The sequence below is a fragment of the Notamacropus eugenii genome, chromosome 1 (genome assembly GCF_028372415.1).
Source record: "Notamacropus eugenii isolate mMacEug1 chromosome 1, mMacEug1.pri_v2, whole genome shotgun sequence".
Taxonomy (NCBI): Eukaryota; Metazoa; Chordata; class Mammalia; order Diprotodontia; family Macropodidae; genus Notamacropus; species Notamacropus eugenii.
Window position 1 is genome coordinate 354,626,869 of NC_092872.1, and position 22,552 is coordinate 354,649,420.

The 22,552-nt window shown below is 37.9% G+C and overlaps 1 protein-coding gene across 2 annotated transcripts in view; it reads right to left on the minus strand.

Annotated features, from left to right (window-relative positions):
• Positions 1 to 363: 363 nt before the first annotated feature.
• WDR25 (WD repeat domain 25) overlaps positions 364 to 22,552 on the minus strand; it is a 252,118-nt gene continuing 229,929 nt past the window's right edge. For both annotated transcript variants that reach the window (XM_072630228.1, XM_072630229.1), the window contains exons 5-7: positions 11,090 to 11,260; positions 7,260 to 7,400; positions 364 to 590 (exon numbers count right to left, since the gene is read on the minus strand). In XM_072630228.1, coding sequence (XP_072486329.1) covers positions 369 to 590; positions 7,260 to 7,400; positions 11,090 to 11,260 — 534 coding nt within the window. In that variant the 3' untranslated portion in view covers positions 364 to 368. The remainder of the gene's footprint in view (positions 591 to 7,259; positions 7,401 to 11,089; positions 11,261 to 22,552) is intronic.

Genomic DNA, 22,552 nt, shown 5'->3' on the forward strand with positions numbered 1-22,552 from the left:
CCTCTCACAAGAACAAAGAATCCTTGAGAATAAGAAGGATGCCACTTTTTCCTTTCTTCTCCCTCATCACCAAGGACAGTGCCTTACATGTCAGGTGCTAAAATAAATGGTTGCTGAATTGAATTGAAATGACTTGTTCAAGGTGTATGGCTAGTAAATGACAGAGCTGAAATTGAACCCATATCTTCTGAATCTAAGTCAGTATTCTTTAATAAGCATCAACAAATATTTACTCATTAATTATTCATAAAGTAAAAGCAAAAACTTCACAACACTTCAATAGCCCCATGAGACAACCACAGTGCTCCATCATCCCCAGAGGCTGGAGCTTCTTTTTTTAAAAAAATCACACATACACAGGTCTCCCTTTACTGCCAGACTTTAATCTTCCCACTCCAGTCACATGTTGCTAGAACAGAGGGAAGAACTGGGTGAAATGTAGTGTCAACACACGCATGACTGTGTGCAGGAAAAGTACAAATGATCCTTGAGTTATGATAATTGTAGAAAAAGACGTTGCCATCAGCACTGCCAGTCACTAAAACTGCCCCATCCGGAGAACACTCACAAGCCACAGCATAGCCTTCTACCTGCATGGTTGGAAAGAAATAAAAATGTGAGCTGACAAAGAATACAATGAAATATAGGGTGAGAAGAAGTATGGTCTGGTGAAAAACACATTGGTTTTATAATACTAATAACAGCATTTATATATGGCTTTTAGGTTTGCAAAGTACATCTTTAATATCATAATTTACTCTATCCTCAACAACAACTCTGGGAGGTTAAGTGTTAATATTATTCCCATTTTATAGATGAGGAAACTGAGGTCAAGTGGCATGCCCAAAGTTAAACTGCTAGCAACTTGGGCCAGATCTGAACTCAGGTCTTCCTGACTCTAGGACCAGTGCTCTATTCACTATCACAGAAGACCTGAATTCAAGTCAAACTGTCTATGTCAGATCTGACTCCCACTACCTGTGGGATCTAAGATGAGTCACTTAATCTGTCTGAGTCTCAGTATCCTCACTAGTAAAATGAATATTGACCTGACATTCATAAGATGGTTGTAAGGAAAGTGCTTTGTCAATCTTAAAGTTCTGTAGAACATGAAATAGCATAGCAGTAGCAGCAGCAACACCATATATAAAAGAGCCACCATTCTGATCAATGTCATGAACAAATAAACTTACTGATGCTTTTTGTCATTTTTTTATATTTCCCAATGTACTCACCTTCACTGAGTTCTTTCTTATAACACGATCAATATACTTTTACAGCAACATCATCAATACATTAAATCCAAACCCCATTTAACATCTAAAAGTTCCTTTGTAACTTTATTCAGCCAATTGCCTGAGATGTGAATTGTACATTTGCTGACCATCAAGACTAGGATGTGAGCCCCAGTGGTATTAACTCCCCTAAGTGTCGGTGTGTTTATCCTCCCATTTATAATATTGTTCCATGGAATAAGCTGTCCCAATAACATCACATTTACTTGAGATACGCCTGACAGGTAGGCACCATATCATAGAGGAAAGAGTAACAAATTTTAAGTCAGATGACTGGATTTAAGCTCTGGCTCTACCACTGGATAAGACTCCCATAAAAACTTCAATTTTCTGATCTGTAAAATGGGGATAATAATATTACTAGTTTCTTAGAGCAGATGGGACATTAGAGATGATATATCCCTGAATTGATTACTACTTTCATTGCATTATGGTCTATAAAGGATGTGTTTACTATTTCTGCCATTTTACATGTATTTGCAATGTCATTGTGCCCTAATACATGGTCAGTTTTTATAAAAGTTCCATGTGGTGCTGAGGAATGTGTATATTATTTAGCAGTTCCATTTAGAAGATGCTATAAGTCTTTTTGCTCTAGTTTCTCCAACAATCCATTCAATTCTATATTTCCCTTTTGTTTATCTTTCTGTTAGATTAGCCTAAAACTTAGAGAGGGACATTAAAATCTCCTGACATTACTATTTTACTGTCTCAGTTTTCTTGTAATTTGGTATTACCTAAATCAATCCACAGATTTGGTGTCCTACCAACTGAGTTACCAAAGGATTATTTTATAGACCTAGAAAAAAATAACAGAATTCATCTGGAAATTTAATCTTAAGGGAAATAATGAAAAATGAAAAAATAATGAAAAAAGTGGGAAGGAAGGGGACCTAGCAACATCATATCTCAAATTATATTACAAAGCAGTGGTCAGCTAAACTATACGATATTGTTTTTAAAACTGGAAAAGTTGATCAGTGGAACAAACTAGGGACTCAAATCCCAGAAGCAATTGAACATCCTGGCATAATGTTCAATAATAAAAGCAAGTACATCAGCTTCCATGGTAAAGATGCACGATTCAACAAAAGCTGTTGGGAAAACTGGAAAGCAGCCCAGCAGAAATTAGGTTTATACCAAAATATCATACTGTATACCCCAATGAAACCCAGAGATAAATAAGATTATAGCACTAAGAAATTAGAAGAGAAAGAGATACTCATTCACAGATATGTATAGAGGAATAATTTTTTACATACAAGAGATAAAATAGATCACAGAAGGTAAAATGGATAATTTTAACTATAAAACTGAAGCTTTTCCACAGTCAATGCAGTTTGAATTATAAGGGAAATAGTAAAAAAAAAAATCTCAGCAGCAAATTTCTCTGAAAAAGGCCTAACATTTTACATACACATACACACATGAATATGGATTGATGCAAATATATAAAAACAAGAATTATCTATCCCCCAATAGGTAAGTGCTAAAGGATATGAACACACAAAAGAAGAAACATAGACTACCAAAAGTCATATAAAAAAATATTCCAAATCACTGATAGGAGAAATGCAAACCTTATCAGATTAACAAAGATGACCAGAAAAAGGAAAATGACAATCATCAGAGGGAACATGGGAAAACACACATATTTAGAGGAGTTAATCTATAAATGGTATCTCCTTCTCTTTTATGACCTTTACCTTCTGAGCTCATTGTGGTATATGGTATAAGATTTTTGTATAAACCTAATTTCAATGCATTTTTGGTAGAGTAAACCATTCTGTAAAGCAATTTGGAACTATACCCAAAAAGTCATTAATTCTCTGCCTCAATGATACCACTAGTAGGAATACTGGCAACCATGGGGTGGAGCCAAGATGGTGGAGTGAGAGCAAGTACTCCCCTAAGCTCTAAGATAAATTACTTTAGATACCTCTAAAAAGAGAATCTGAACAAATCTGAACAAATTTTAGAGTGGCAGAATACAATAGGAGACAGTGTGGCAGATTTACAACACAGTACAGCATGGAAGGTCAACAGGAAGGATCTGTTGCACGAGGCTGGAGGAGCGTATAGCGCAGAGCACACAGGTTGTACCAGCGCAGTCCTAGCCATAGCAGAGTCAGTGGAGCAGGAAGCCCTGGGTGATCTGAAACAGCAGCAGCACTGTGGATTCTCAAACATACCAGCCCAGGATGGGAGTCCAAGGGAACTGAGCAAAGAGAAGCACAGAACCCTAGGTAACTGCAGCAGCCACTCCTGAGACTCTCAGCCTGCAGATTAAATGTCTGTAAGTCACATACTTGAACTTTGGGAGCCAAGATGGCAGAGTGATCTGTAAATGGTATCCCTCTCCCTTTGTTGACCTTGAAAAACCCAGAGGAAAAAACCAGTTGGATCAATGGAAGGGGTAAAGAGTCTCTTGGTCTGTGAAGCTAGGAAAATCACAAAGGGAAGGGTCCCTCTTGCTGTGGCTGAAGGGGACCAGCATAGGACCTGAGCTATCCCAGACAGCTCCACCTCAGCAAACCAGGAGGAGATCCTGAGCTCCAGGGAGGTGGAGCCCGTAATCACCAACACCAAGACCCCAGGTATGCCTCAGCACAGGGAATCAGGAAGATACTAGAGCAGACAGGTTCACAAATCGCTGAGCTTGCCTATGCCCTAACTCAGGAGAGGAGATCTCCTGTAGCTAGACCACCCCTTCCCCCACACTTAATGCAGTAAGCTCCGGGGTAACTCCAGGGAAACTCAGAAAGACTTCACCTGGCCTCTGCTTTGGCACACCAGCAAGCTCAGCACCAGGTAAACTGCAGCATTTTAGCTTCTAACTGAAAGAACCAGAGACCACAATACACAAAGCCTCACGTTCTAAACACAAGAACCATGGGACAGAGCCCTCTGTACCCAAGAAGCAGAGATTCACTTTAAAAGCCAGGAAAAGGGTGGCCATCATGAGCAAGAAGCAAACCAGAAAAGAATCTTTCTATGGGGACAAGGACCAAAACACAAAAACCAAAGAGGTCAGCATTAAGACTGTACTCCCATCTGAAACTTCAGAAGGGAATATGAACTGGTCTCAAAGAGCATTCTTGGAAGAGCTCAAGAAAGATTTTAAAAGCCAAATTAAAGAAGTAGAAGAAAAACTGTCCAATGATTTTTAAAATATGAAAAAAGAAATCATGGAAGAATTCAAAAGGAAAATTGGACAAATGGAAAAGGAAGCACAAAACCTAACTGGGAAAACTGAACAAATGGAAAAGGAACAATTGAACAGATGGAAAAGGAGGTGCAAAAGTTAACTGAAGAAAGCAATCTATTAAAAATTATAATTGGGCAATTAGAAGCTAATGACTGTAAGACATCAAGAATCAGTCAAACAAAATCTAAATAATGAAAAGATAAAAGAAAATGTAAAATATCTAATTGGAAAAACAAGTGACCTGGAAAACAGATCCAGGAGAGAAAATCTAAGGATTAGTGGTCTCTCAAAAAGCCATGATGAAAAAGTGAGCCTGGACAATATCTTCCAGGAAATCATCAAGGAAAACTGCCCAGAGGTCCTAGCTCTAGAGGGCAAGACAGTCATCAAAAGAATCCACCGATCCCCTTCTGAAAGGGATTCCAAACTGAAAACACCAAGAAACATCGTTGTCAAATTCCAGAACTATCAAGTGAAGGAGAAAATATTGTAGGCAGCCAAAAAGAAACAATTCAAATATCGAGGAACTACAGTCAGGATCACGCAGGACCTTGCAGCTTCTATATTAAAAGACTGGAGGGACTGAAATATGATATTCCGTAAGGCAAAGGAGTTGGAAGTACAACCAAGGATCAATTACCCAGCAACACTGAGCATAATCTTTCAGGCAAGGAAATGGACATTCAATAAAATAAGGAATTTCCAGACTTTCCTGATGAAAAGGCCAGAGCTCAATAGAAAATTTGATGTTCAAACACAAGTCTCAAGAGAGGCACAAAAAGGTAAAGAGGAGGAAAAAAAAAACAACTTGTTATTCAATATGGGCAAACTGTTTACATCCCTATAAGGGAAGATGATACTTGTTAATCTTGAGAATTGTAATCATAATATATTGTATTATATTTATAATATTATTATATTGTATATATATATACACACACAATATATGTATTGTGTATATATATATTATTGTATCTCAATTTACAATTAAGAATTGTAATCATAATAAACATACAAGATATTTAAAAGGGATATATATAGATAGAGGAAGTGGGTATAAATTAAATGATGTGATGATAAAAAAATGTGATTTAAGGGTACAAAGGGATTGTAACAGGAGATGTGAAAAGTAGGAGGCAGAAAAAGGTAAATTGGATCACAGGAAGAGACACAAAAACATATTACAGTAGAGGGAAAGAGGGGAGGAAGATGAGCACTGTTTGAGATTTACTCTCATCTGATTTGGTTCAAGGAGGGAACAACAAAGTAAGTACAGACAGTACAGAAATCTAACTAGCTCTATAGTCAGTAGGAGGAAAAGAGGAAAGAAAAGGGAGGGGAGGCTAAAAGGGAAGGAAGAAGTAGTAAGGGAAAAAGGGAGTAAAAGGGAGGGGGTATGAAACAAGGGAGGGCAGACTGGGAGAGGTGCTGGTCAAAAATTTAAACTCTTGTGGAGGGGAAGGGAGAAGGGAGAACTAATCATGACTATGAATGTGAACGGGATGAACTCTCCCAAAAAAAGGAATGCTGTAAGATTAATATAGCATTTTAAAGTTTGTAAAGTACTTTACATATATATGTGCATATTTGTATATATGTATATATCACCTCATTGTGTTCTCACACCCCTATGAGGTAGTTACTATTTTTACACCCATTTTACAGAGAAAGAAACTGAGCCTGACAGAGGTTGACTGACTTGTCCTGGCATCACATAACTAATGTTTGAGGTAAGATTCAAACTCAGATCTTCCTGACTCCAAGCTCAGCATTCTCATCTACTAAGTCAGCAAAGAAAAGAAAGGAACCATATGAACAAGAATATTTATAGCAGCACCTTCTGTTATAGCAAAGACCTAGAAACAAAGTGAGTTCCCATCCATTGAGAAATAATTGGATAAATTATGGCTTCTTAATATAGTGGAATATTATGATGACAAAAGGGACAAATTGGGAAATCAGGAAGACTTGTATGAACTGAGACAGAGTAAAGTGAGCAGAACCAAGAGATCAATTAATGCAATGATTACAACATTGTAAAGATTTAAGAACCTGGATCAATGTGTGACCAATCAGGATTGCAAAAGCCTTATTAAACCATGTTTCCCATTTCTTGGCAGAGATGGAATGGCCTCCAGGTGCCAAGTGAGTCATACATTCTCAGACACAACTAATCAATGAATTTGTTTTGCTTGACTATACTTAATTTTATATGTGTGTATATATATATATACATATATATATATATAAAACAACTACATACACATATACATACATACATATATAATTATATAACAAGGGAAGGCTTTTATTTCTGGCAAGAGAAGAAGAAGAGTTGTGAGAAGTGGTAAAGCGTGGCAATGGTGATATAAAAACAAAAATAGTGTCAAAGAAACATATAGGAAACATACAGAGGAGAGCAGGATGATGTTCAAAGCGGGCACAGAAAGCAGGGCACTGTTGTTGAGTTAAATCTGATATACACATTTAAAAGAAACTATACATAACAGAAACTTGGTTCTCCGCAATTCACTTTTTCTGTTCTCTGAATGTAGAAATGTTCATGTTTGCTGATGTTAGTCAATTTCATAATTTTTTAAAAGAAAATTTGAAAAAAGAAAACCCATAATTAAAGTCAGTGGGCTTGTAAGCTCCAATATGTCATCATAATTAGGATGAATTATGAAACTTAAGTCCTTTGGGAAAGTGGTTCTGATGGTTCACTGAGAAGAATACAGGGAAAAATGAATAAATACCTTGTGTCCTTCATAACGTTTCTTTTTATTTATCCGGTATGGTCTCAATGCTGAAAACAATGCCATATAGTTTCCATTTGTCTGGGCCACAAAAATAGATTCTTTTGGGTGTAGAGTGAGGCTAGGACAGGTAAACCGCTCCTAAAAATTAACAGGGAATAGGAACAGAGAAGAGTTTTATACTGTTTGCAGATCACACAATTCAGCACATCCTAAGGTAATGTCTTATATAACTCTCATATATTTCTTCTGACTCTTGTTTCTGCAAATAGACTGCGAAATCCTTGAAGTTGAGGGCTGGGTCCCCTTTTCGTCTGTCTCCCATAATACTAAGCATAGAGGTAGATAAATGGCAGGTACTTAACAAATATCTTCTTAAGCAGCATTCAACACCAAGAGCACTGACCTTGGAGTTCAAGACTCAGCTGAGCCTCTTAAGTGACTTTGGACATGTCACATAACCTCACTCCAATCCTCAGTTTCCTCATCTGGAAAATGAGGATAATAATACTTGCACAGCTGACCTAGAAGTAAGGATCACTTCATAAACCATATGTATTATTGTTATAGCTCATGAACAAAGCATTTTACAGTTTATATGACTCACCCACCATCTCATTTGATAAGCATATCAAGCAGTGAATGTAGGATAATAAACATTCCCATCTTACAGATGAAGAAACTGAGGTTCACTGCGGAGACAGATATACAGCCAGTAGAGGCTGATTTCAAACCCAGCTCTTGTATGCGTCTATTGCTCCCTTCCCACTCCATTCTATGTCTCCAGCCACTCCAGGGGGGTCACCATGGGGATGTCACAAAGGAGAGTCACACTGCAGACTGGAGATGTCTTCTGGCTGTAAGATTCTATGTTAGCCAGCCTAACAGCCAGTGAGCAGCAAAAAGAAGGCATGAACCCAAGGCTCCTAATTATAAGACCAACCCTCTGAGAGAAATGATCATTTTTCTCTCATATTAATAACTAATTATTGAATTATGTCCAAGGTTTTCCCCCTTTTCTGCTTCCTCATCCAGAAATAAAAACATGTAGGAAAGCTTTCTCAAAGACTTACCCAGGCTAAAGATCTAATCAAAGACAATAAAAGAAATTCTAAGCTTGGGCTAATGGTCAAATTCTTGCTCACTGTGTTTACTCTGACAGGTTTGGGAAAATATGGATTATCCATTTTGTTGGACAGGTGATATGGAAATTGATAAGTCTCTTTGACCAAGACTTTGGTGATAGAAGTCACATACCTAAAGAAAGACCCTCACTGGAATAAAACTCACCTCTTATAATATTCATTTTCTCATTAATTGTTAACCAATTAGAGTTGATTTCCACCCTCAGAAATACCTGCTCTTTGAAGGGTATATAAACTATGAGCCCACTTCCAAGAGGGGGTCTTTGGCATTCGAAAGTGCCATTAATAACAGCTAACCTAATAAAATGATAAATTACCCAGAAATTTACATCTTCTGAACTATCACACTTCTTTCTAGCATACTGTACTGGCAAAGGGCTGCTGTAGCCTCACAAAGTTGTGAAACATTAAAAGTTTTAGGACAATGTGATTTCCTTACATGTCAGCTCTCTATGACTACATAAGTACTTGAAGAAAGTGTCCTGAACAGAAGAGACAAATTTCTCCCTGGCAATTCAAGATGAAGGGAAGCAGCAGCGTATACTGAACCAGGAATCAGGAGACTCGTGCTATAGTCCTGCCCTTGTACTAACTCATGATATGTCTTTGGGCAAACCATCTGTACTTTTCTGGGATAGAATTTACTTCTTAGCAAAATGAGGACATCAGATAGACTAAGATTCCTTAAAGATCTTAAATTCTATTTTCTATAATCACTTCTGACAAAGGATCTGGGTTTATATCCTGAACTTACTTGCTGTCTTCTGCCACTCACCATACATCTGATATTTGAACTCTCTAGACCTCAGTGACCACATCCAAAGGGTGAGGGGGCTGGGCTAGACCTTCTCTAAGGTTCCTGCTAGCTCTAAATCCATGATCCTAGCTCTGCCATGATTCTGCTTCCTTCCTGCTCTGACATTCTATGACTGTTAGAGCAGACAGAAATTAGCAGTGCACAATTTCCCAACTGCTCATGCTACTGGTGGAATACTTTGGAAACAAGGCTGAATGATACTGTCATTTATACTCATTAGAAAATGCTTTTTCAAAACCACCCTTTCCATTGTATGTCATTTCACTGACACAAATAGAATGTCCCAAAGTCCTATATTAAGTCAACACATAAGCACAGCATCATGCTTCACTGGGAAGAAGCTAAAACTATAACCACGAATTAATGGTCCATCAGTCACAAAAGTGTACACTCCCATAATCAGAGATTAAAAGTAGGAAGTGACATTGGGGGTCACTGAGTCTGGTCTCCTCCTTTGAAAAATGAGGAAACTGAGATATAGAGAGTAAGAATGAACTTGCCTATCTACTCTGCCACTGCCCTGTGCACTCTACCACCATCCTATTCACTCCATTACACTGCCCTATCCATTCTGCCACTGTCCTAGCCACTCTGCTACACTCTCTTATCCACCATGCCACACTGACTTGATGAGACAACTATTACTAAAACATATTTCCTTATCATGGAAAGACTTACATGAACTAGTGAAAAGTAAGCAGAGCCAAGAAAACAACACACAATGACCACAACAACATAAAATGAAACAGAAAACAACAGAAAAATGAATGTTGCAAATTACTAAAAACAAACTTTTGGCCTTAAGAAATGATATGGGAAGACATCTCCCCTTATATTTTTGCATACGTAGGGGGAAAGGAAAAGGGATAGGGAGGGCTGAGGTACATGAGTTGGGAAGATTACATATAAGATCAGTTTTTTTGATGTACTAATCAGTTTTGCCAATTTTCTTGTCCTCTTTTTTAAAAAAAATATTATTTGTTATAAATTTTAAAATAATTATTCATTGTAGCTCTTTAGGAGGGGGAGAACAAACAGGAGATTTTAAAACAAAATATATCAATAAAAGTCAATTTTTTTCTAAGTATTTGCTTGAGCTGTTCTTTACACCAAAAATTCCTCCATTTTTGCCTTTTGATGTCCTACCTATCTTTCAAAGTTCAACTTTAATGCCATCTTGTCCATTATGATTTCACTCTCCTAGCTCAAAGTGAGCTCTCCCTCGACTGATCTCACAGTATTTTGTCACTCTTCTTGTCAAATCTAATGATTATAATCCAGTTTTCATTATACTTATCTCATTTCCCCAACTGGCCTGGGAGTTCTTTGCACAAAGGAACAAATCTTATTTATCCTAAAATCACAGCCCAGCACTAATACAGGGCACCAAATACAATAGGGGTTTAATAAACATTTATTTTATGAATAAACTCATAGACACCAAGTTAATTGAAAAGCTCATTCTCATTCTTAGTTTACATCCACTCATCAAACATTTTAATACTCTTTAAAGTATGCATTGCACTACATTCAGTGCAGGGAACACACAAAATTTAGATAAAGGTTCCCCAACCTCAAAGCCTGCTAGCAGTATATGATACACACACAAATAACAATGACACATAATAAATGCATATTAGGTACAAAATACTATATGAGACATGAGAAGAAAGCTTGTTACTGAAGGGAAAATGTGGGAAGAGGTTAAGATTTGAATTGGGCTTCAGGGGATTGAAAAGAATTCCACAGACAAAGAGTAAGATTCCAAGTGTAAGAAACCATGTAAAACAAAATGCAGAGTCAGGAGAGCACAGGTCATGTTTGGGAGAACCAAACTCTCCAAGCTGAAAAGTTGCCATGTGACTTACATGAAAGATCTGATTAGAGACCTTGGCAGCACTGTGGAAGTCCCAAGCAATGATGGTGCGATCAGCAGAATCACGGCTTACAGAGTCTGTGCTACTCAGGAACTCACTTCCATCACGAAGAAAGAGGATATCTAAGGTTTGCTGGACTGAAGCTTTGTAGACTTTGATTACCTATCAAACAACACACACAAATTACATACAGGTTTCCAGAAAGAGGGGAGGGTACTAGAAAGAAATCCCACCACCCAGATGAGAGAGCATCTGCTGAGTGTGCTGGCAACTTCCCCCCCCACCCTCGAAGTATAACAGAATCTTATTTTCACATGGCATCTTGAATGTGTTTCATCCTTCATCCTCCATATCCTGCCAAGATCTGTCCACTTCCTTTCCGAAATACCTGTTGCGTCAGTCTCTTCCTTACCATTCCCTCTGTCACCATCCTGGCTCAGAGCCTCATTACCTCTCATTTGGGCTATGTCAATTACAGGTGGTTACTTAACAGGTGGTTACTTCCATTCCATATACCCTTTAACCTTTCCTTCATATTCATACAATTTAATCTCTACTTTATTCATTTATAGTAATCAATTCCCACACTTCATAAAATATTTGTGATTCTTTTTACTTTGGTTCAGATAGAAAATTTTATTTTTAGAAATTGTATCTCTATTTGTTCATGCATGGCATATGTTGGGTTCAATGAGATAACCTGTAAAAGTCCCTTCCAACACTGAGATTTTATGAAATATTACCAACAGTAAACAGAACTGACTTCCATATTAGCTGGAAGATAAAAAATTTGCCATTTGTTATTAGAAAGACACTTTAAAGATCTCTTCCAATGCTGAGACCTTTAACTTTGACACATCTCTTATACATCCTCTTCTTTCTTCTAACACTACCACTACCCTGGCTCATGAACTTATCACATCACAACTAGACTATTGCAATCGCCTGTTGATTGGTCTCCCTGCCTTGAGTCTTTCCCCCACACAGTCTTACACAGTCTATCTTCCACTTAGCTATTATAATGATCTTCCTAAAGTACAGGTAATACAGATTCCATACAATCAACTTCAGTGGCTCCCTATTGCTTCCAGAATCAAATATGAAATCCTCCCTTTGGCTTTTAAAAGTCCCTTCATAATCTGGCCTCTTCCTATCTTTCCAGTCTTAAAGCTTACTTCTTTATTCATAATCTGTGATGCAGTGAAATTAGTCTCCTTTCTGTCCCTCAAACAGCACTCAAACAATACTCCATCTCCCAACTCTGCATTTTTACTGGCTATCCCCCATGCCTGGAACTCTTTCCCTCATTCCTTTCTGTATTCCTTGGCTGCTTCCTTTAAGTCTTGGCTAAAGACTCACTTTTCATAAGAAGTTTGTCCAAGTACTTCTTAACCTCAGTGACTTCTCTGTAAAACTATCTCCAATTTATCCTCCATATATCTCATTTATACATAGTTATTTGCATGTTGACTCTCCTATTAGATTGTGAGCTTCTTGGGAACTGTCTTTTGCCTCTTTGGACTTCTTAGCACATTGCCTAGCACACAGTAAACACATAAAAAAATGCTTATTGATTTGCTGACATCTGTGATTCTAGAAATGTTCTTTTTCCATATACAAAAAAAATCATAGCAGCTCATTTTGGGATAGCAAAAAACTAGAAACACAGTAAATGTTCACCAAATGAAAATGGCTGAACAAGTTGCAGTACACAAGGTAACTGAATATCACTGTAAGAAATGATAAATATGAAGAATGCAACACATGGGAAAGCACAGATAAACTAGTCCAAATAAAATGATGAAAACCAGGAAAATAATATTCACAATGGTTACAACAATGTAAATGCACAGAATAACAATTGAAAAACAAACAAAACTCAATGTTATGAAATTATAATGATTAAGCATGGCCTTAAAGACAAGATATGAAATGTGCTCCATTTTCTTTACAGAGGTGAGAGACTATGAGGGTTAAACGCTTCATAGAATGTTGGACTTAGTTCATGTACAAGTTAGTTTTGCAAAATTGTTGTTCCTTTCTCATTTTTATTCTCTGTAATAAAGAATGGCTTTCCTGGAAGGGCAGGGGAAGGGGCAGGAAGATGCTGGGAAATGTAGGTAATGTAAAAACAAAAGATATCTATAAAGCATTTTTAAAAGGAAACAATCTTTTAGGAAATAAAGGATATTTGATATTGCCTTCAGAGAGCACAGATTTCAGAATGAGCAATGACCACCACATTTAAAATTTAATAGTAATAAAAGCAGGTAAACAAAAAACAATCTTTGTTCCTTGTTTCTATTCCCATGTGAAATCGATATAAGGCAAATTCCACTAGGCACCAATAGGCTGCAGAACTAGCTGTGGCAAGGTTTTATAATAGAGAGCATTTATTTGGCATTTTTCTCTCCTCACAAGATAAAATCCCAGGCAGAGGCGCCTGCCAGCTCCCTCTTTACACAATTCTATGACTCTTCCCATTTGCTAATTTAATTTGGCTGTTAGCAAACACCCTGACAGGAAGGGCATTGGCACTATTCTGTTAATGAGGTGCTGATGGCAAACTTCTCAGGGGGATGGAACCAGAGGAGCTGAGTTAAGTGCACCATGGGAATAGCAGTGCTCTTTGGGGGTAGAATCGTTCACTTGGAGTTTACTATTCCTGCATCATTCTATGGAAATCAATAGTATGGAGATCATAGGAATATCTTACCACTTAGCTGTTGTTACTTTAAATGTGAGATCTTTGTTCACTGACCGAGAAGGGTACATACTGTTTTAGGAATCTTAATTTTTTTTTTAGACTCCTTTTAGCAGTCTGGGGAAGCCTATGGACTACTCAGAATAACGCTTTTAAATACATAAAGTAAAATACATATGCAAAAGAAACTAATGAAATACCACTCATTTTTTTTTGTTAAGATCCCCTGTACTAGAGAACTGAATTATATTCATCTTGACCTTCTCATTGTAAATGAAACTAAAATACCAAAGGAAGTTGCAAAAAAACGTAAGGATTCCCAGGTTCTTCTTAGAAAGCAAACAAAGGAGATGGCAGAGTAGATTTTATCATGTGCCCAAAGGCATTATTTCATAGGATACCTGATCACTTCACATTATAGTGCTTACAGTACTCATTTTCAGAAAGACCACTATGAAGATAATTGGAGATTATGCATCAGCATTGGGTGAAGAAGATAAGAGGCAGAGAAATTCTACAAAAAATTGGATAAGATACTCAAAACTGAGTCAAGAGATACTGTAATTGTTGGTTACTTGTATGAGAAACAAAAGAGGCAAAGGTTTGTAGACTACATATAGCATGAATATTTTATTCAAAAAAAATAGTTGGAAGGTGCTAAACACAGAAAATGCCAAAGAGCATCATGAAAAATGAAACTGATTACATTACTACAGGAATCAATCACTTGGTATACCAATGGGGGTATCATTTCCAAATCTGCCATTTATGTGCATTCAGATCATTAGCTTATTAGAATGAAGATAAAAACTAATATAAATAAGAGTGAAGGATAAAAATAAAAGGAAGATACAGAATAACTCCAATCTGATCTATTTAAACAAACTATTGATACAGAAAAATCGATAAAAGGACAGACAGCAATATAGACTATCATTATGTCCTAAAGAAGTTTAACGAGACAATCAACAGAACAGTGAGAACAAAATAGCCTTGATACTACATCATCCATGAAATATGTGATTTTGCTAAATGGAGGGGTATGGCAGCAGCAGGCCATAACTGAGGCAGATGGATATAAAGCATGTTCTGGGCCCAGATAGATATAATGGGTTAGAAAGTTTTCATTCATTTACTAATCAGGATGAAGGTATAGGTGGCATGCTTACGAAATTTATAAATGACACAAAAGCTGGGAGAGGCATCTTACAGGTTAGATGGTAAAAAGCAGAAGCAGGAACAGAACACTAGGTTGGGAGTCAGGAAGACCAGGGCTCAAATGCAGTTTCATTTGCCAAATAAAAGACAGGGACCATCATAACACTTTCCATGTAGAGGTGTTGCAAAGATCAAATGAAACAATGTGTGTGATGCAATTTGCAGACCTTAAAATGCTATATGTGTTGTTTTTATGATGACCATTGTTGGGATCCTAAAGGATCTCACCAGGCCAGAAGAAAGCATTAAATCAAATAAGACGAGGTTAAATAGGAATAAGTTCTATGTAGACATGGGCTTAAAAATTCTACTTCACAACAACAAAATGGGGAAGATGTGACTAGACAACTTCAAATTAGAAGATTTGGGAGTTTTAGTGGACTGTAGGCTCCATATAAGTCAATGGGCTGTTGGCAGTCAAAGAAGCCTTAAACATGGCTGAACCACACTAAGAAACATAGAATGAGGGCTGGCCTTGCCCTGATCAGACCACGTTGGAAACACTGCATTCAGTTCTAGGTGCCACATTTTGGAAAGGACATAAACTAGTTGGAACACATTCTGAAGTAGATCACCAGGATGATGAGAAGACTGGAGATCATATCACAGTAGGGATCAAATGAAGGAACTAAGGAACTTCCTTCAACCTGGAGAAGATGTAGGACATAAGACATTGGAGCAGTAGATGAATGGTTATTTGTTGGCCCCAGGTGGCAGAACTAGAAGTGGCAGAGAGAGAGAGATTTAAGTTCAAGGTAAAAAAAAAAAAACCTCCAGGCAATTGGGTTACCTTACTTCAGGACTTCCAGCAATGGTTAGATGACTAATCCTTTGTAAGGAATTCTGTAGAAGGGACTCTTATCCAGGTTAGAGTTGGAAGTCAAGGCCTCCAAAGACCTTCCAACTCTGAGATTCAATGATCCTGAATAAATAAATGGCCTCTCCATAACATCCAAATATAGGGGCATGGCCAGATAAAATACACTGACATGATGAGTCCACCATGTTCACTGAGAAGTTTTTTTGGTTTACCAAAATCTCTCATAATCACAGGTCCTAGAGATATAAGATCATCTAATTCAAGCCCCTCATCTTACAGATGAGGAAAATGAGTCCCAGGGAGAAAAATTTACATGCCCAAAGTCACATGGAGTTGGGTCTTAAAATCAGGCATTCTGTCTCCAAATCTAGGACTTTATTCACTCTGGAATGCTGCTGGAGGACAAAGCAAATGATATCATTGCTGAAGATCCCTCATTACTTGTAGATTAAGTCTGACACTTGAGGCTATCCACTGTATCCAAACAACATTTGTACTGGGGGATCAAGAAACACCTCAGGATGCTTGGATCTTTCCTGATTCTTCCCAGTAGTTGTTAGTGCTACCTCTCCTGGGCTAGATTTACTTTTTAAATATTTTGCATTTTCTTATCTGTGCACATAGTTTTCCCCAACTAGAATGCAAATCCTTTGAAAGAGATTCATCTTCATGTTTCCGCAATACTTAGGATAGTGCCCATGGCATACAGTAGGTGTTAACAATAAGTGCTTGCTGAATTAAATTTCTGGGCTTATTTCATGAAACCCCTTCACATTCCATGCAAGAGCATGTTCTCAGAGTGATTAGTGAACCTCTCCACCATTCACATATAACTGTCTACCAAACCTGGAATGGTCTTCCTACACATCTTGCTACCTTTTCTTCCTTCAAGGATCAGCATAGGCACTACATCTTCCATGAAGCCTTTCTTGCTCTTCCTCACCTAGTCATGATTCCTCCCTCTCTAACCTCTGACCATTTCATCATTTTCCATCTTGTATTTTATATATATGTGTGTGTGTGTGTGTGTGTGTGTGTGTGTGTATGCATACACACACATACACACATGTCTCATAACTCAGATTGTAAACCCTTGAGGCCAAGAACCATGCTATATCCATTTTTGTATCATCACTGCTGAACACAGGTACACATCAAACAAGCACACTAAATGTTTGCTGAACAAATGGATAGATGTCAGGGGTGGGGATAGCAGAGGTATATATCCTGAAATAAGTAACCAAGTCAAAATTTTAAAACCAACTAATAGCCCATGATAGATTTGCTAGGGTCTCCTGCCACAGTAAATCTGCTACTGTAATAATATGCGTAGAATTATAGGATTTCAAAGTTTTGAAGAGTTCTTAGAAAGCATCTCATCCAACTATCTCAATTTACAAAGCAGGAAACAGTCCCAGAGATATGAAAAGTGACTTGTTCAAGATCACACAATAAGTGTCTGAGCCTTGACTCAATCAAACATTCTGAACCTAAACACAGGGGCTGTGCCTTATAGAATACTATCTATCAATACTAACAAAACATTTTACAAAATATTTAAATATCATTAATAACAATAACAAATTAGTCTACAACTGACATAATATATTAATTATTTATTTTGCAGTTGGGTATCCCTATCTCACTCAGGTTGGAAGTGTGGTGGCCGCTCACAGACCCAACCCCAATACTGATCAGTACAAAAGCTTTAACTTGCTATTTTTTCCACCTCAGCCTGGTTCACCTCTCCTTAGGCAGCCTGGTGACCCATTCCTAGGGGAACAGGGAGTAGGGGGTGTGGTCACCATATTTGTACAGACACTCGATTAGCTTTAGCCCTACTGCAGCTCCGAACTTTAGATGTGGGGGGGTCTACCAGCCTCAGCCTCCCTTTTCCCATCCCTCCCTTAGAGCAGGAATTACATGCTATTATATTACATTATATTTTATACTACTAAAGTATTTTACATCCATTCCATATCATCAACAATCTGGTAAGGAAAGTAATACAAGTGTCATCATCTCCATCTTAGAAATGCAGTGAATTGCCCAAGGTTACATAGCAGAAACAGAAGGTGAACCCAGGGCTTCTGTCTACGAATCCAGTGTCCTTTCCTCTGTACAACATTTTTGGCTGAATGGCTGCTTAAGCTTTCTCCTAAGAAAGCTGAAGCAAGCAAGGCTAAGCCTGTGGCTGGAGGAAATGTTACTATGGTTGCATAAGTGAAAATAATTGAAGCACCACATCAGTCTACTTGGTGCTGGTTGGTGCTGGTAGTTTCTATAGAAACTAGAGGAGAATGATACCTCTGAAAGCAGCTCCTATCTCCACTGGTCTATACTGTCTTTGTTCACATTCATACATCAACATACAAGAATGAATATATCAAAGCTCTTTAAACAACCCACTTTTAAGATAGGTATAGCACCTCATAAAGCAAATGCTCTCCACATGTTTCCAAGGAAACAGAGACCCAGTATTTCCTGCCCTCTCAAAATTCATTAGCATTTACAAATTGCTAATGAGGTGGAAAGATAGAGTGCTTTAACAAGCGCATGTAAGAGAATTCCTTTAGTTTTTGCATTTAGTGGTAACTGGTGGTTTGAATCCCTATTCAAAGGAATAGCTATGAATTATCTCCACATCTTCATTAAAGGGCTGTTCTTCTGAGGGTCACCAAGGTGTGGATGCTTCATAAAGAATTCCACTAACTCTAGATCTAATACTGGCGACAAATAATAATCATAATATTAGCTCACCTTTATTCTGGGCTTTAAGATTCACAAATGGAGGTGGTACGTATACTTTCCTTATTTTACAGGTGAGGAAATTGAAACCCAGAAAGGGTCAGTGATTTGCCCAGTCACATAGCTAGGCTAGCTCATTCCATAAGCACTCTTGCATTAAACCCAGGGTTCTCCTTCAAATGAACTCCTAAGGAATATGTTTCTGTTCTGTTTGATGATTTCCATGGTAACAGGCCTCCTTAGAAACAGAGTTAAGCAAATCTCTTTAAGACAAGAGAATTAAGAACAAGCTAGCAAGTGTAAGGACCAGGATTCAAACTCAGATCTCCTAAAACAAAGTTTAACACTCTTCACACTGCTCTCATCTGACAAATTATATGGTTCACAGAGTGCTTTGTCACAATGTAAAAATATCAATGACATAAAAACACATAATACTAAAGTGAACACCTCCAGAAAGAGGTACGATGCAAAAGTGATGAGGTAGGAATCAAGAGCCCTGGGTTCATAACATACATTGAGAAACAGAAAGAATTTCAGGGGTCATCTAGTCCACCTCCAACTCAAATCATGGCTACTGTCTACAATAACTGTACCAACTGGTAATCTGGCCTCTGTTTAAAGACTTCCAATGATGGGAAGATTCATTCTTGCCAGAGAAAAGTCTATTCTGTTTTTGGACAACTAATTAATATCAAGCTCTCATATGGAACCAAGATCTGCCTTGTATCTTCCCTCCACTAGCCCCAGATCTACCCTCTGGGTTCAAGCAGAATATGGCTAGTCCCTTCTCCACATTACAGCCATTCTGATACTTAAAGTTAGCAGTCATCTCACCCCAAGCTTTTTCTTCTCCAGAAGAAATATCCCTAACTTCTTTGACTCTCTTCACAACACATTCCAAAAACATAAGTATTTGCTGCATACAGAGCATTAAGGCTAGGGCTAGGCAATGGGGGGTAAGTATAAAATCAAATAAGATGTGGTCCATGCCCTTGTGGAACTTATGATATGCCTTTAAGTTCTGTTCATGATCCTACCCATACTGCCCTGACAAGCTCCAGCTGGTCAGTGTCCCTTTGGAGATGGACCCAGAACTAGACAGTACAAAGGGACAGGCAAGTTCCTTCATTCAGCTTCTATTAATGTAGCCTAAGATATAAGGGTTGGGTTGGTTTCTTTTGTTTGTTTGTTCTTTGGTTCTTTCAGTTGCGACTCTGTCACTAAGAGTTGAGCAAATCATTTCCAGTCTCTTAGAATTAGCTTCCTCATCTCTAAGATAAGATGAATAGCTAATATTTCTATAGGGCTTAAAGGTCTGCAAAGTACTTTACACATATAACCTTGTTTGATTCTTAGAACAACTGTGTGAAGCACGTGCTATCATAACCCCCATTTCAGAGATGAGGAAACTGAGGCTGTGAGAGGTTAAGTGACTTGCCCAAGGTCACACAACTAATATGTATCTAAGAGCATCATTCAAACTCAAGTCTTCTAGACAAGCCTGCCATTCTATTTTAAGGGCAGCTAGGTAGCACTATGGATAGAGGGCCAGACTTGGAGTGGAGAAGACCTAAGTTTAAATTTGATCTCAGATGCTTACCAGTTGTGTGACCCTTGGCAAGTCACTCAACCACTATCTACCTCAGTTTCCTCATCTGTAGAATCAGAGTGATAATAACAACACCTATCTCCCAGGGTTGTTGTGAGGATCAAATGAGATAATAATTGTAAAGTGCTTAACACAGTGCTTGACACATAGCAAGTGCTATATGTGAGTTGTTTTTATTTATTTATTTGCTTATTTCTTTATTTTAGATAGCACCTGAGATAGTGCCTGAATGAAGAAGCTGAACTGAACAGTCTCTAAGGCCCTTTCCTGTTTAAACATTCTATGGTTCTATGATTATACATTTGACATTTTTTGTTCTCAGTCTGATATTCTGTGGTTTTTATCATTTGAATTTTTCTTCTAGTTCCTAATGCTATTATTCTAAAGGACATTAGATCATAAGAGGAGGAAGTACTTGCTCTCACTCACAGGAATAAAGTTGTGAACCCATACTTGTCATTGCAAGACAAGCTATCCTGAATAGATCAAAGAAAGAAGTCAGTTGTAGTGATCAGTGATCTCTTGTTAATGAAAGTTATCTCCTGATCTAATATCAATAAGAAAGAGGTCTGCTGTTTTTCCAGCATACACAACCAGTATTCTCAAAACTGTTGATTACTATCTACTTCTAGTGATTACACAAATGCTCACTGACATAAGGAATCCAGAAAGCATTACTGAAGGATTATTAATTTCTGGGCAAGAAATTGAAGACTTTGGGGGCACAGATGGTGTTTCATTACTACTGCCAATGGAAGGCAAAGGCTTCAGGAAACAAAGGAAGAGATGAGAAGTGAATAGGTGGTTTAAAAAAAAACTGTGTTTGAGAATGTAATTTGGATTTCTGGACAGTGGCTTAAAATATGGAATGACAAGTCGCTTGTCCGATGAGGTTCATTTAACAAGAGGTTATAAAAGTACATTTGCCTGAAGTCCTGAAAATCTAATCAACAGGGTTTTAAACTAAAAAGAATAGAAGAAAAGAGGCAATGACAAGAGAAAACAGCAGAGCTAGGTGCCAGAATGAGTAGCTACAATATAGGGAAGAGAATATCAAATAGAGATATCTAGTAATTCATAAGAGACAAAAATCTAAGAAAATAGTCAGTAATAAAATCTATGACTTCAAATACCTACATATAAATGTAGAAAATATAGGTAATAAGCAAGGTAAACTAGAGTTTCTAATGCAAGGACAAAGATTTTACTTCAGATATATCTGATACTTTGTGGGATGAGACTCATGACTGGAAGAAAGTACATCTTTCCAGAGGCTGGAAATGTATATACCTTATTCAAAAGGAGAAGGTATGTCTATATGAGAAGATCCAGGATGGACAGTAGGAAAGAATGTTGAAAATGGAGGAAGAAACAGGAGAGATATTGTCATTGGAGAATATACCACATGGAGAGAAGTTAATTGGGATGGTAGAGCAAAGTAAGGTCTTTTTAAGGATGGGAGAGGGGTAGCTCTGTTTGTTGGCAGCAATGAAACTGGTACAAATGGAGAGACTGAAGATTAGTTTTTTAAAAAAGGAGGACAATAGAAGGGACTGAGATGGTTTAAAGGGTACATAGATGTTTGCCCTGGTAAAGAGAAGGGCAACATCTTCATTTGAGATAGAGAAAGAGAGAGTGGGAGACTATATCTGAACTATGTGAGAGGAGGGGGAAAGAGGGAGCTCTTGGTGAACGGCTTCAATTTTTTTTCAGTCAAGTAACTGCTGTGGTCATTTGGGGGGCAAAGGGAAGAGGGCACCATAGAAGATATGAGGAGGGATGAAAAGGTATGGAAAAGCCTCTCTGCCAAGTGAGATAGTGAAACAATTAGAAAGGTGTAAAAGGATTGCCTTGCTGCATTGAGGGCCCAGTTGAGATTACATAACATGAATTTGTGGTGGACCTCCATTCAGCACATTTTCATGATCTTCTCCAGCTCCTTTCAGCAGCACATAAATAGGTATTAGGACAGGAGATTAATCCAAGGTTGGAGTGTGGCAAAGCAAGATGAGCAACTGGATAATGGGGCAAGGGACTCCTCACCAAGGGGTCAGAAGAGGGAAGGAGAAGCATGGAGCCAGTGCTTGGGAAAGAAGGGAGAGGTGGAGGGATTGCAGTTTATGGTAAAGACTAAGAAAAGCTTTAGAGATTGTAAGGAAAAGGGAAACATGGAATGATAAAAGATTATGATCTGACAAAGGATTTCAGAGTTCATGAACAGAAAAGCATAACATGTTGGGGGTGATGATGAGATCAATTACCATCTCTGGATAAGGAGCAGTAAAGAGCTCGGTTTGGCCAGACTGTAGAGTGAGTGAAAAGGTGTAATGTGAGGAATATCAGACTGGAGCC